Genomic DNA, 13,175 nt, shown 5'->3' on the forward strand with positions numbered 1-13,175 from the left:
AACTAGGATTTTAAGGAAACCAAAACTCCCACTACACTCCTGTCTCCACGTCTTAGTTACTGCTCTGTTGCTGTGAACAGACATTATGACCAAGGCAACTCTTGTAAAAGGAAATATTTAACTGGGGGCTGGCGTACAATTTCAGAGAGTTAGTCCATTGTCATCATGGTGGGGGGCATGGTGGCATGATGGCAGGCATGGTGCTGGAGCAGTAGCTGAGAGTTCTACATCCTGATTTGCAGGCAGCAGGCAGCAGGCAGAGAGAGACACTGGGCCTGGCTTGGGCTTTTAAACCTCAAAATCTACTCCAGTGACACACTGCTTCTGACAAGAACATGCCAGTAATCCTTCCAAAGCTGTCCACTAACTAGGAACCAAACATTCACAAATATGACCCTATGAGAGAATTCTCATTCAAACCTCACTCTATCTACACACACTCTCAGCACTGGAATTACAAGCATGCACTGCCAGACCCAGCTTTTTTATTTTTCTTTGTTTGCTTTTTTGTTTTCCAAGACAGGGTTTCCCTGTGTAACCGTGGCTGTTCTGGAAATCACTCTGTAGACCAGGCTGGCCTGGAACTCAGAGATCTTCCTGCCTCTGCCTCCTGAGTGCTGGGCTTAAAGGCACATGCCATCACTGCCTGGCTAAATTTAAAAAAAAAATTGCTCAAGTAGGACAGAAGAGAGTGTCACATCCTTTCAGGAAGGCCATCCAATGGAGGTGCTGAGGACCACACTTGGGTCCTCTGCAGGAGCAGTACGAGCTCTTGATGGATAAGCCATTCCTCCAATTCCATGTCCAGAACCATGTGGATTCTGGGGACTGAACTCGGACCTCACACCTGAGCCGAGGAATAGTTTAAGTGACCATCTTAGAGGTAACACTTCTCACAAACACAGTGTGTAGAGGGCTTGTTTGGGTTTTCCTTGTTGTTTTAAGACAGCGTCTAGCACAAGCTAGACCTTATTGTATAGCCAAGAGTGACTTCACCTCCTTATCCCCCCCACCCCCCCGCCTCTTGTCTGTCCGTCTGTCTGTCTGTCTGTCTGTCTCTTTCTCTTTGGGTTTTTGAGACAGGGTCTCCCTGTGTAACCTTAGCTGTCCCGGACTTGCTTTGTAGACCAGGTTGGGCTTGAACTCAGAGATCTGCCTGCCTCTGCCTTCCGAGTCTGCCTCTGTCTCTTAAGTGCTGGGATTCCACCTGCAAGGCCACCTCGGAAGTGGCTGGGCTTCTGCATTTAATGTCTAAAACTCGTTCCCTATCCTCTTTGGACAAAATTCTTTTCATGTATTCATTCAACAGGTACTAAGAGCCAACCAAATGCAACAGGGGGCTGTAATAGGTAATAGAGAATAAAGCCCTGGAGAGTCGCGCAACCCCCAGTGGTCCGCCCACAACAGTCATTTCCTTCTGGTCCCTGCCCCACCCCCCCCACCCCTATAATTGACCAGACTAGAGTTACTCAACCAATAAATAAATAAATAAAATAAAAAAAGAGGGTGACCCAGAACTTTGTCATCCTAGTTTGGTATTCTGTGACCTTTGTAACTTCTGGCAGTTAACCTCTTTACCCCAATTCTACTCACAGGAAGAGCCATGAAACACGGAAGAGTAGACACTCTTTACTTGAAGGTATAAACAGGTTAAAAACAGGGGCGCCACTGATAGATCACCAAGTAGGACCACGCCTGTCTTTAAGGCTGAAACTCCGTGTCTGATATTTTTTTTTTGTTTTGATTTTGGTTTTTTGTTTGTTTGTTTTTCGAGGCAGGGTTTCTCTGTGTAGCCTTGACTATCCTGGACTCACTTTGTAGACCAGGCTGGCCTTGAACTCACAGCCACCTGTCTCTGCTTCCCAAGTGCTTAGATTAAAGGTGTGTGCTACCACTGCCCGGCTTTTTTTGTTTGTTTGTTTTTTACAAGCACAGTGAGAACACTGAACCACCCAGAGTGCTGGCTCCTGCTTCCAGACAGCCAGCACTCAGTAAGAGCCCCACTGCACGTGCATGCTTCCCTACCCCAAAAGTGATCAATTTCAATCGTGCAATTTGGTCAGATTCTTTTATTTTGCCATAATATAGGAATTATTTGGACTCAAACATTACTCAGCTCAGAATTAAGTGTCCTAGGCACCTACTATGTGCCGAACTCTAGGAATTCAGGCAGAATTCAGCCTCTGAACTGGACAGGCGGCTCAGTGGGCATAAGTGCTGGCTGCCAAGTCTGATAACCTGAGTTTGTTTCCTGGGACCCACAATGGTGCAGGGAGAGAACCAACTGCGGCAAGTTGTCCTCTGACCTCCATATGCGTGGGGTGACAGTCATACACGCACACACAGAAACGAAGTTAAAATGGAAGCGGGGGGGGGGGGGGGGCGGGGAGGGTAAACAGGGTCTCAAGTAGCCCAGGGTAGCCCAGAACTAACTCAAGATGACCGTGAACTCCTGAACCTCCTGTGCAAATCTACCTCCCAAATGGTTTTTCTTCTTTTCATTTATTTATTTATTTTTCAGACAGGGTTTCTCTGTGTAGCCTTGGCTGTCCCGGATTCACTTTGTAGCCGAGGCTGGCCTCGAACTCACAGACATCCACCTGCCTCCGCCTCAGTGCAGGGATTAAAGGCTTGCAGGACCACACCAGGCCCACCTCCCAAATGTACTGGCACAATGGGGTGTGACTTTTTGTTCTAACAGGATCAAAGACAGAAGAAGCATATTCCGAAGTAAGCCTCCCTGCTTTGAGAAATCACTATTGTTAATTTTTTTTTTTCTCAAGCATTCAAACATTCCACGGAGGTCTCCTGCCTCAGCAGGCCCTAAGGTATTTCCTGTTACCCCGGTCAAAGAATGTGAAAGAGGACACCAGGCTTCTTAAGCGGTGTCACCAAAGCCAACCTTGGTAGACTGATGGCCAGTCTCCAGCGGCCGGGGAACACTGCCGTACTGAGGCACCTAGTACTACGTGAAGATGCTCAGCCCCAGTCAATGCAGCACACCATGGCTATTTCGGGGCGACGGGAGGGAGCTGCCAGTGCACCTCGACAGCTTGGGTGCGCTGCTGAAGAGCCACTCTCTCCACCATCAGCTTCCAAAGGCGGCCGGCCGGCTGCACCTACACCGCAGTGGCTGCCGCCCCCCACCGTCATTCAACGCCTGGGGGGCACCAAGCCTTTGGAGGGCGGGGTCCCGACCTGGCCTTCTTGATGGACAACCACCTCGTGCCCTAGGCAGGCCCCCTCGCCCCGATGCCACGCCCCCACTTCCGGCCGGACAGCGGTCACGTGCCTCGAGACCCCGCCTCACCGACGCGGCTTTCCACCGCCATCCTCCCGCCCCTACCTCCCCAACCTCTCTTACTGAGCGGCCAGTGCCTTTCCTTCGCTTCCCTTCCGCCGGAAGTGGGGCGACTTTCCCTTTCCGGCTACGGGTCCCGCAGCGGAGTGGGAGGCCGGACCGGGGAAGCCGAGCGACGGCGGCGGCGGCGGCGGCGGCGGTGGGGTCGGCCATGGCGGAGCTGGTGCAGGGGCAGAGCGCTCCGGTGGGCATGAAGGCTGAGGGCTTCGTGGATGCCTTGCACCGGGTCCGGCAGGTACGGGCGCGGGAGGCCCTGGCCGGGGGCGGGAGGCCGCCTCGCAGACGCCTCGGGTGGGCGCCTAGGGCCGCGAGTCGCGGGAGGCCCGGGCGGTTCCCGTAAGCGCCCCGGGCCGGGAGGAAGCCTGAACCGAGCGCTCCTGGCGCCTGCGCTCCTGGCTGCACCCACGGGCCTGCCATCCAGGGTTCAAATCAAAGCTCCTGGTGGACAGTCGGGTGTAGACCCCAGCCATCTCACGCCCTGGACGTGGCTTTTGCAGACTTGGGAAACCTCGTCTTCCACTGGCTTCCATTTCAAGCGGATTGGAGGAAATTCGAGGACACTGTATATTTAAGAGATTTTTTTTCTCCCAGAGAGAAGGGAGGTGTTAAGTGGGTGGTCCCTAAGAGTTCCTCCTGGCGTTTAGTCTTCCTCTGCTGAGAAGAGTGTGGGATGGACTCGTTCGGACCATGAAACGTTACCATCTGGCAATATTGTGCGTTTTGTCAGCGAAACTAGCTTTTTAGAGGGCTTGGGCTTCCAGGGAGAATGAGTGTGGGACCTCTCTGGCACCTGGCATGGTGCCTAGAACAGAATTGTCCTTGTGTCTTGTCTGAAACTTAGTGACAAGTTATCCTTACGCTCAAACTTCTCTCTGCCCAGTGATGTTTATCTTCTCTGACTTTGTAAAGCTCGCTGGCCCTTTGAAGGTTGGGCTGTAACTAATGACGGGTTGATTCCTCGCAGGATGCCACAAGGCTCTTTCTTAGGTGGTCTTCACCTGGGTACGTGTAAATGGGGTCTTCTCATTACTTTGCAGTAGTCCTGCAGGGAACCCTACCTGTCTGCCTTACGCTTTGCATGTTAATACTGATGATGGTTCTGTCGTTTTGGAGCTTAACGCCTTCCAAATGTTGGTCTCACCCAACATTTTCTCTGATGGATTGTTGCTGCCTAGTCCAACCAGTACAGTAGTGACATCCATCTGTGCTACACCTGAGGTACTCATCGACTCAGAACGTGAACGTGCTCCAAGATCCCTTCCAGCACTCTACTCACTGGCACTTGCTTTCCTCTGCTGGATGGGGTCCTGAACCCTGTTTTTCACTGGTTGGTAAGGCATGCTGGATTTCCCTCTGTGTTAGAGTGTCAAAGCCATCTTTCTGGCTTTCTGTGACCTCTAACAACTACAGTCACTGGTTTAGAAAGTTCAGGCCCTCTGTCTGTATAGATCTGTAGTTGAATGCAAAATAAATTTGTTGGTTTTGTTTTGTTTTTTTTTTTTTGAAGAGGTTTTTTTCTCTGTACTTTTGGCTGTTCTGGAATTCACTCTGTATACCAGGCTGGCCTTGAACTTAGAGATCAGACTCTGCCTCCCCAGTACCAGGATTAAAGGCGTATACCATCTGCCTTATATAAACTTTTGTTTTTTATTTTTTGAAGCAGAGGAGTTTTTTTTTTTGCATAGTCCTAGCTGTCTTGGGACTCACTCTGTAGACCAGGCTGGCCTTGTACTCGCAGGGACCCACCTGCCTCTGCCTCCTTAGTGGTAAAATGAGGTTTTAAGGATTGCTAAAACTCAGCATCTCTTAACTTGCTCATGCGGAGGATGTCTTCTGTTCAGTGTTGCCTTAATGTGGAGAGCTGAAGAGGGACACCTCCTCAGTATTGTTCTTGTTTCTTAAGTACACCACTGGCTGGAGTGGTGATGAGCCTATTGGAGGTAGGTGTGTTGCTTCTGAGTGGCAACAGCTGGAGGTCCATGAGACCCTTGAGGATTTGAAGGGAATTAAAAGAAAGAAAGAAAGAAAGAAAGTCTGGCATAGTGGTACACACCTTTAAATCCCAGCACCTGGGAGGCAGAGGCAGGCGGATATCTGAGTTCTAGGCCAGGCTGGTCTACAGAGCAATCTCTAAGACAGCCAGAGCTACATAATGAGGCCCTGTCTCAAAAACAAACAAACAAAAAACAAGTTTGTTGATAATTTTAAGGTTATTTCAGTAGATTTCATGGGGTAAAATTGGGGTGTTAGAATTCTGCTCTCCCAGAGGGTCTGCGGTGGATTCCCAGCATCCACATGATGGCTAGGAAACTGGTAGCTCCAGTTGCAGGGGATTGGACACCCTTTTCTGGCCTCTGCAGGCACTGTACACAGGTTGTTCACAGACCTCCATGCATGCAAGCAAAAGACCTACACACATAAAGTTGTCTGAAAAAATCTGCACGTGATAAAGCTTAGCAAAGGAGACCCAGTCTGAGTATCTGTATAGTCAAGGTTCTGTGTCTCCGTTACATATAGAGTACTCCCAAGTCTCCTCTTTCACACAGGAAGTGGGAAGACTGTTGTGGTGTCTTGTTTGTACTGGGGATTGAACCTAGGGCCTTGTACATGCTAAGGATGCCCTTCAACACAATGAAATAATATTGAGGGCTCGTCAAGTTGCCCACGCTGACCTTGAACTCAGGCTTCTGCCTCAGCCACTCACATAGCTGGGATCACAGGTCTGGTCTCCTGGGCTTGACTTACTATTTTTCTTCAATTTAATAAGCATAGGGTTTTCCCTCTTGTCTGGTCTCATAATAATCAACAATAGTAAGGCCTTCAGTTTTTCAGAGTCATAAGTTGTCTATGTTCAGTTGACATAATACGTTCTAGTAGTGTGAGATGACCCTGCTGGAATTCAGTCTGTTAGGCCTGTTGCGTAGCTCTGTCATAACTGAGCTTCATTCCCATCTTAAAGCATCTCCTTATTTATTTATTTATTTATTTATTTATTTATGGTTCTTCGAGACAGGGTCTCTCTGTGTAGCCTTGGCTGTCCTGGACTCGCTTTGTAGACCAGGCTGGCCTCGAACTCACAGAGATCCTCCTACCTTTGCCTCCTGAGTGCTGGGATTAAAGCCGTGCACCACCATGTCCGGCTTCAAGCATCTTTCTATAGCTGTCTCCAGGCTTATAACAACAGTACAGATGATTGCTGTTAGTGTACTTGAGTATGGAATTCATGAATTCAAGATCCTTTTACAGCTTAAAAATATTTCCAGAGTAGGGCATCCAGAGGATTACTGTGCGGCAGATGTAAGAAGTTCACATCTGTTCTGAAGGGCAGCGGAAAGAGGATCTGATTTAGAACTACTGATGCAGTCTGAGACAGCTAGGTATTCACAGAGCAACATGGCTAGCTAGCTCTTCAGGTCATTGGCAAATTCAAATGGTCTTTCAACTGCTTAGAGAGGACTGCTTGCTATTAGTGTCTTTCAGAGCCGCAGGAGGCCAGCTTGTTCCAGAATCACATTCTGCATCTGCCCTGACTGCCTAGGTTACAAGAGGGACAGGGGACAGTCTGGTTCACTTTTAAAACTTTCTGAGGATGATTAAAAACATTGCCTGGCTGAGGGCATAGCTTAGTAGAATGCTTGCCTAGTGTGCATGTATACAGTACTGGGTTCTGTTGTTGTTAAATTATCAGTATTGTCTAATAATGTTTATTAGCAGGCCTATAATTATATTCTAGCCTGCTAGCAATCAGTGAAGACACAGACACCTGTTATATTTTAAAATAGATATTAATCCTTTAAACTCTTCCCATAGTGAGGCAGGTATACCTGTCCCAATCCCATGCCATCTGCTTCTAATAATGTCTATCAAGCTACCTCCCATCCATAATCCCAAATACTTGTTAATGTCCTTCATCTGGGCCAAATCCTCCATCCACGCCGGCCATGTGCTTCTCCTAACCCATGGCGGCTTTCTTCTCCTCTCTTCTCCATTCTCTCTACTTCCCAAGCTTCTGTCTCCCTAAGCCGGGGAACCTTAGCTACGCCTGTCTCATTTCCCCTGCCCAGGTGCCATGGCCTTTTATTAATTAGCATCAAAATGCATCAGATGAGCAGGGTCCAGCCCCCAGGGCTGGGTAAACTAAGTGTGGCGGCACACAATCTGTGTGTGATCCCAGCACTTGAGAGATGGGGGCACGATGATCAGGAAGTTCAGGTTGTCTCAGCTGTATAGCAAGTAAGGGGATTTGAGGCCAGTGTGGGCTGGATGAGAACCTGTCCAGTCTGTTGGCATCAGTCACAGGTGAAGACAGTAACTTCTTACCGTGGTCTTGTAGCACCACAGTGTTAGGAACTGCCAGCAGCCTCCCTCTAGCTTTCCTGAAGTGACTTTGCCAAAGTCAGTGCTCCTTAGGACTTTAAGCTCCTGTCTGTTGTGGAGGTAGTTTTGTTGAGGCAGGGTTTGCCTCAGGCTCATGCTCCTCATGCCTTAGGCATGCAGCAGCACACCTAGCTAAGGCCCTATGCATCACCCAGCTCCATAGTATGTACTTGTTTATTATTTACTCATTCATTCATTTTGGTATTTTTCAAGATAGGGTTTCTCTGTGTAGCCTTGGCTGTCCTAGACTCACTTTGCAGACCTGCTGGCCTCGAACTCACAGTGATCCACCTGCCTCTGCCTCCCGAGTGCTGGCATTAAAGGTGTGCGCCACCATGCCAGGCCATAGTATGGACTCTTATGGAGTGCAGTATAAATGATTCTTCATGGAGTTGGACACCATGCCTTGTACCCAGATAAAATCACTAAGTTATTATAAAATTGAGAGGGCTAGCAAGATAGCTTAATGGATTAAGGGATTTGCCACCAACCCTGAGGACTTGAGTTCAGTTTTTAGCATCTACATGGCAGAGGGGGTGAGTCAACTTCCATAAACCGTACGGCCATCCTCTGGGCATCATGGCACATGTGCAACCATAGAAAATAAATACATGTAAATTTAAATCATAGAAGGTAACCTTTTAGGAAGTTTGTAGGCCTGGAAATCTAATCATTACTGGCACCTTTGTGGGAAAAATATTGATTAGTCTGTGGCCTCAGAAGTTCAGCCTCCTTGTGGAGCTCCATTTTCTACCTTGGAGACTGAGAGGAGATGGCTTGGGGCAAATGACCTATTCCCTGGGCTGATACGGTGCTTCAGTAAAATGATATTGGTATAAGCAGCACATTTCCTTTAAAAGAATAGTGTGTGCTGGCTATTTAAAAAAGCTCCATTCACTGGCTGTTGGTGCACCTTGACATCTCATGCCTTTGCTCATTTAATATGTGGATTTGATTCATGGCTCAATTGAGCTGCTGAATGCTGAACAGATGAAACTGTGTCCTACTGAAATCACTGCTTTGTGTCTGTATACTCTTTGCAGCTTTCTCAGACACTTGGGGGAAGCCAGTGCCTGTGGGGGGAACCCATGATCTGCTCCTGAGGCTTTGCTCTGGTGGGGCAGTGCTGAACTCTTGGAGGGTTTTGGTTGGTGGCTGCCATGCTACTATAATGGTTTTTAACCCAGGGGTCTCATATATCAGATAGTTACAATTCATAACAGGAGCAAAATCAGTTATGAGTAGCAACAAAATAATTGTTGGGGGGGTCACCACGACTTGTGGGTCACAGCACTAGGAAGATTGAGAACCACTGCACTAATAGAAGCTTTGAACTTATTATTAGGTATTGAGAAGTAGATAGTAAATGAACTAACTATTTATTCCATAGTAAGCCTCAAAGGCTTTTCTTATTTTCATTGGAATGTAAACAGAAAACAAGGTTTGGCCACTAAAGTGTTTGAAATTTATCATCATGTTAAGGTCTGATAACCCACTTATGTGTCAGATTTTGCTGTCTTTTGAAGTCCTAGCTATGTAGTAAATACCTTCACCACAGCTCTCCAACTAGTGCCTCAGGCTGGAGAAGACTCCAGGAAGCCTGCAGCTGTGGAACACTGAGGAACTAGCGTGGCTTCACATGCAGACCTAGGTCTCTAGCTTTTTATGAAAGCTCTGACTGCCTTTCCGGGTCTGGCACGGCCGTCATTGTCTTCACTGCAGTCATCAGCAGTAGCTGCTGCCCATGGCTCTGCTGCCTTCTTCCTGCCACCTTGGCTGCCCATTGCCGTTCCCTACCGACTGTTGTTCTCCCATCCTTTTCCAAATTGGGAGCCCATGAAGTGGCCCAAACGTCCTGCAAGCAGCTGCTGAGCCTTGACTAGATTGGCTGTGTCATGTTTGAACTGCACACTGTGCCTGGGTCTTTGAAGGAAAAGAACGTGAGGGCGGGTATGTTTAGGACACGCAGGCTTAAATAAAAGGCAGATCCAACTCCTTGCTGCAGGGCTTCCTCTGCATCTAATAGCAGCGTGCAGTGACTCCTGCAAGGGTAGAGAGTGTTAGGTTACTTTATGAAACAAGTCAGTTCTGTGGATAAACTCTAGAAAAGGTTGCTCTGGACAATCTCCACAGCACTTTCACATCCACGAACACGCTGAACTCGATCCAGCTGCAGCTAGGAAAAAAGGCTGTGTTATAGTGGTCTCTAACATGCTTTTTAACATGTTGTGATAAGTGTTTGTGGCCATTCTTCTGCTTGTCTTTACCCTCTGGAGATTGTCTTGAACTCTGTAGACCAGGCTTGCTTTGCACTGAGATCTGCCTGTCTCTGCCTCCCAAGTGCTGGGATTAAAGGCGTGTGCTGCCTTGCTTTTCTGTGCAGCTCTTTTATTGTGTTGTTTCACCTATGAATCATCCCAATTGAAAAAATAATTTTGGTCTTTTAGGAGAGTACCTCATGTAGCCTAGGCTAGTTAAAAGTCACTAAGTGAAACTCTTAAACTACTGATCTTGCAGCCACAGCTGGCGGAGATGGGAAAGAAAAGCCAGGCTGCTTCTGCAGGCACAAACCACAGTTGTCCTGTGGAATAGATGGTGTCAAATCACTTGCCATTATTTGAGGAGTTGCCATGTTCAAGGCCTCTTTCCACCAGCTGGGCCAGTGGTGAAACAAATCAGACATATTGTGGCTACTTTTATTTTCCTGTGGAGTTAACATGCAGGGCAAGGGCTAGAATTCCCATCTCATATTTGAAAATAAACTAAAGGAGATAGAACAGTTTTTCTCAAAAAGGCACACAGGGCCTTGGGAGCTAGCCCAGTTGGTGAAATACTTGCCACACAAGCACAATGCCCTGAGTTCAGATCTCCGGGCACAGTGGGTCACATCTAATCCCAGTGATGGGGAGGTAGAGACTGGAGAGGCTCGCTGGTCCACTAGCCTACTTGAATTGATGAATTGCAGGTTCAGTGAGAGACCCTGTTAACATACTGGAGAGTGACTGAGGAAGACATCAGTGCCATCCCCTGGCCTTGATCATGTATGTGTGCACACAGAGGTACACAGATAATGCTGTTTATGCTGTGGCTCTTGGGTTTTAAGCAAGACTTGATTCTTATGTCTAGTTCCTCAGATCATTTCCCCCCTCAGTGAGTGACTGCAGCTCTCTGACCCAGTAGTGAAGGGATGCTTATGGAGCAGGATGGAGAGGAAGAACAACGAGGGTGTGCCATTTTCAGCCCCATTATCAACACAGTGTCTTAGCATGGTTCTTTCAGGTGGGCTTCTCCATATCTGCTTTATTGAACATTTGCCCTGTGCCAAGCGTCTGGGAGGGTGTACTTTAACTCTGGCAGAACATGGGCCCAGAAGTATTTCCATTATATCAGATTTAGGAATTATCTGAAAGGGAATCCTAGAGGGCACCCCTCCCCCTTTAACAGATGCTCTAGGGAACCATAGTGATGGGGACAGGCCTGCTCCTCCAGAGCACCTGTCGTTACAAGGTGGTAGCTTAGCCACCTCACTGTGAGCTTGTTCTGTGAGTTTGTAAAGTACTTGGCCAACACAGAAGTAGGAGTGTCTCATTCTGCCTGTGTGGATTCAGTAAATGGTTAGGAAAAGCTGGGAACTGACATCTCTGCTGTCAAAATTCCTTCTTTTGCTCAGTGCCAGTAAATGGAGCAGAATCAGCCAAGGGCAACATCTCTGATGACAGTAGCTTCCATTGAAAGCACCATGTTGCCCTGGGGGCCTTAGCTAAGGGTTCTTAGCTATGTCAACTCATCTGAGGGTCATAAAGTCCCCCAGGAGGTGGTAATGACATGATGTGATTCCATCCATGATGTGGAAGTGGCTCTTCCCATGAAGCAGCGAGGACACTTTGACAAGCCTCCTTCCCTTTCCCCCCCACTCTGTTTTCCTCTTGAGTGGTGTCTTACTTGGCCACCAAGCCTGTCTCAACTTTCACTGTACTTGGCTTACAAGTCTGTGCCGCCATGCCTGCCATATTTAACTCTTATAAGCCTCAGTTTTCCATCTGTGAAATTCTTGCTTTTTTTTTTTTTTTTAAAGACAGGGTTTCTCTGTGTAGCCCTGGCAGTCCTGGAACTCACTGTAGACCAGGCTGGCCTCAAACTCAGAGATCCACCTGCCTCTGCCTCCTGAGTGCTGGGATTAAAGGTATGCGCCACCACTGCCTGGCTGAAATGGAGATTCTTGATGGTAATAATTTTCTTAAAAGCTGGCTGTGATAGCACATGCCTGTAATCCTAGGACTCTGGAAGGCAGAGGCAGGCGGATCTCTGTGAGTTCGAGGCAAGCCTAGTCTCCAAAGCAAGTCCCGGACAGCCAAGTCTACACAGAGAGACCCTGCCTCAACCCCCCCCCCAAAAAAAAACCAAAAACAAAACCCTAATATTGGAAAGGTACCCTTGAGCGGTAGGAAGTGGTCCTGATTAGGGGTTCCTCCACACAGCAATGTTGTTTGTTTTGTATCTGTGCTTCCAAGGCACATCCCCAGCCCAGTGTTGTTTTAGGTCCAGGTGTTAATAGGCTCTGGCCTTTCTTTGTTACTGTTACAGTTCCACAAAAGATTCCAGTAGCCATTTCAAATTCCTAGTACTGGGAGCCAGGCTGTTCTGGGTGCTTTGCATTTGTTACATTGCTATCCTCAGGTAACTGTTTTCTCACAGTAAGTTCTCTATAAGGTCCCTGAAGACCTTATAAAGGAAGGAAGGAAGTACTTCAAGCATGTCAGGGTGCAGGGAGTCTGAATCTGATGTGCCGGTTTCTCTGTGGTGTACTTGGGCATGGAATGTAGGACCAGAACATGGCCCTGTGGTTTGTGGCTCCAGACCCTGGCATTGGGTTTATGGCCCTGGCCAGAGTTTCCTCTTGGTATAGAGGTCAGAGAATGTGCCAGTCCAGCATCATATTCCCCCAGGCAGGGTTACTAGAGCTGCCGAAGTCCACAGGTCATAGGGAAGCCATGTATATTGTGTGGGCAACTGCCTAGCCTTTAGCTGCTGTTTATAAGGGTGAGCTAGTGGACTTGGGCTTCCTATTTGATTTGCAAGGGGAACTGTCGTAGTGTTGAGCCTGTTGCTTCAATCTTGCCTGTGTACTGGGAATGGCTAGTGCCATGTCCTAGTGACAGTGACTTACTGTGGCTCCTGTGTGACCTCTGCAGTGACTATGCAGTCTCAGTACACTTCTTACTTACTAGTTTTGCTTTGTTCATTTGGAGGATAGGGTCTTACTTTGTGTTGCTGAGATTCCTTCCCAGGGGAGCAGTGTCTACCCCTTCTCCTAAGGCCCTGTGACAAACTGCATAATCCCACCACAGAACCACCGATGAATTTATTGGACTTTTGCACAGAGCATAGGTGAAGGGTTTCTTCCTGTAAACAGGGCACACCTGAAAAACAACTACCC

The 13,175-nt window shown here is 48.1% G+C and overlaps 1 protein-coding gene across 8 annotated transcripts in view; it reads left to right on the forward strand.

The window, feature by feature from the left end:
- The first annotated feature begins 3,278 nt into the window (after positions 1 to 3,278).
- The window catches only part of FUBP3 (far upstream element binding protein 3), a 52,287-nt gene continuing 42,390 nt past the window's right edge, over positions 3,279 to 13,175 (forward strand). For 4 of the 8 annotated variants that reach the window (XM_084797535.1, XM_084797536.1, XM_084797534.1 and 1 more), the window contains exon 1: positions 3,280 to 3,596. In XM_084797535.1, the coding sequence (XP_084653661.1) occupies positions 3,513 to 3,596 (84 nt within the window). In that variant the 5' untranslated portion in view covers positions 3,280 to 3,512. Of the gene's footprint in view, positions 3,597 to 13,175 lie in introns of all 8 variants that reach the window. The other 4 variants (XM_084797530.1, XM_084797531.1, XM_084797537.1 and 1 more) reach the window with 3 other exon arrangements.

This window comes from Acomys minous (genome assembly GCF_964271855.1).
Source record: "Acomys minous genome assembly, chromosome: 10".
In the NCBI taxonomy this organism is placed as follows: Eukaryota; Metazoa; Chordata; class Mammalia; order Rodentia; family Muridae; genus Acomys; species Acomys minous.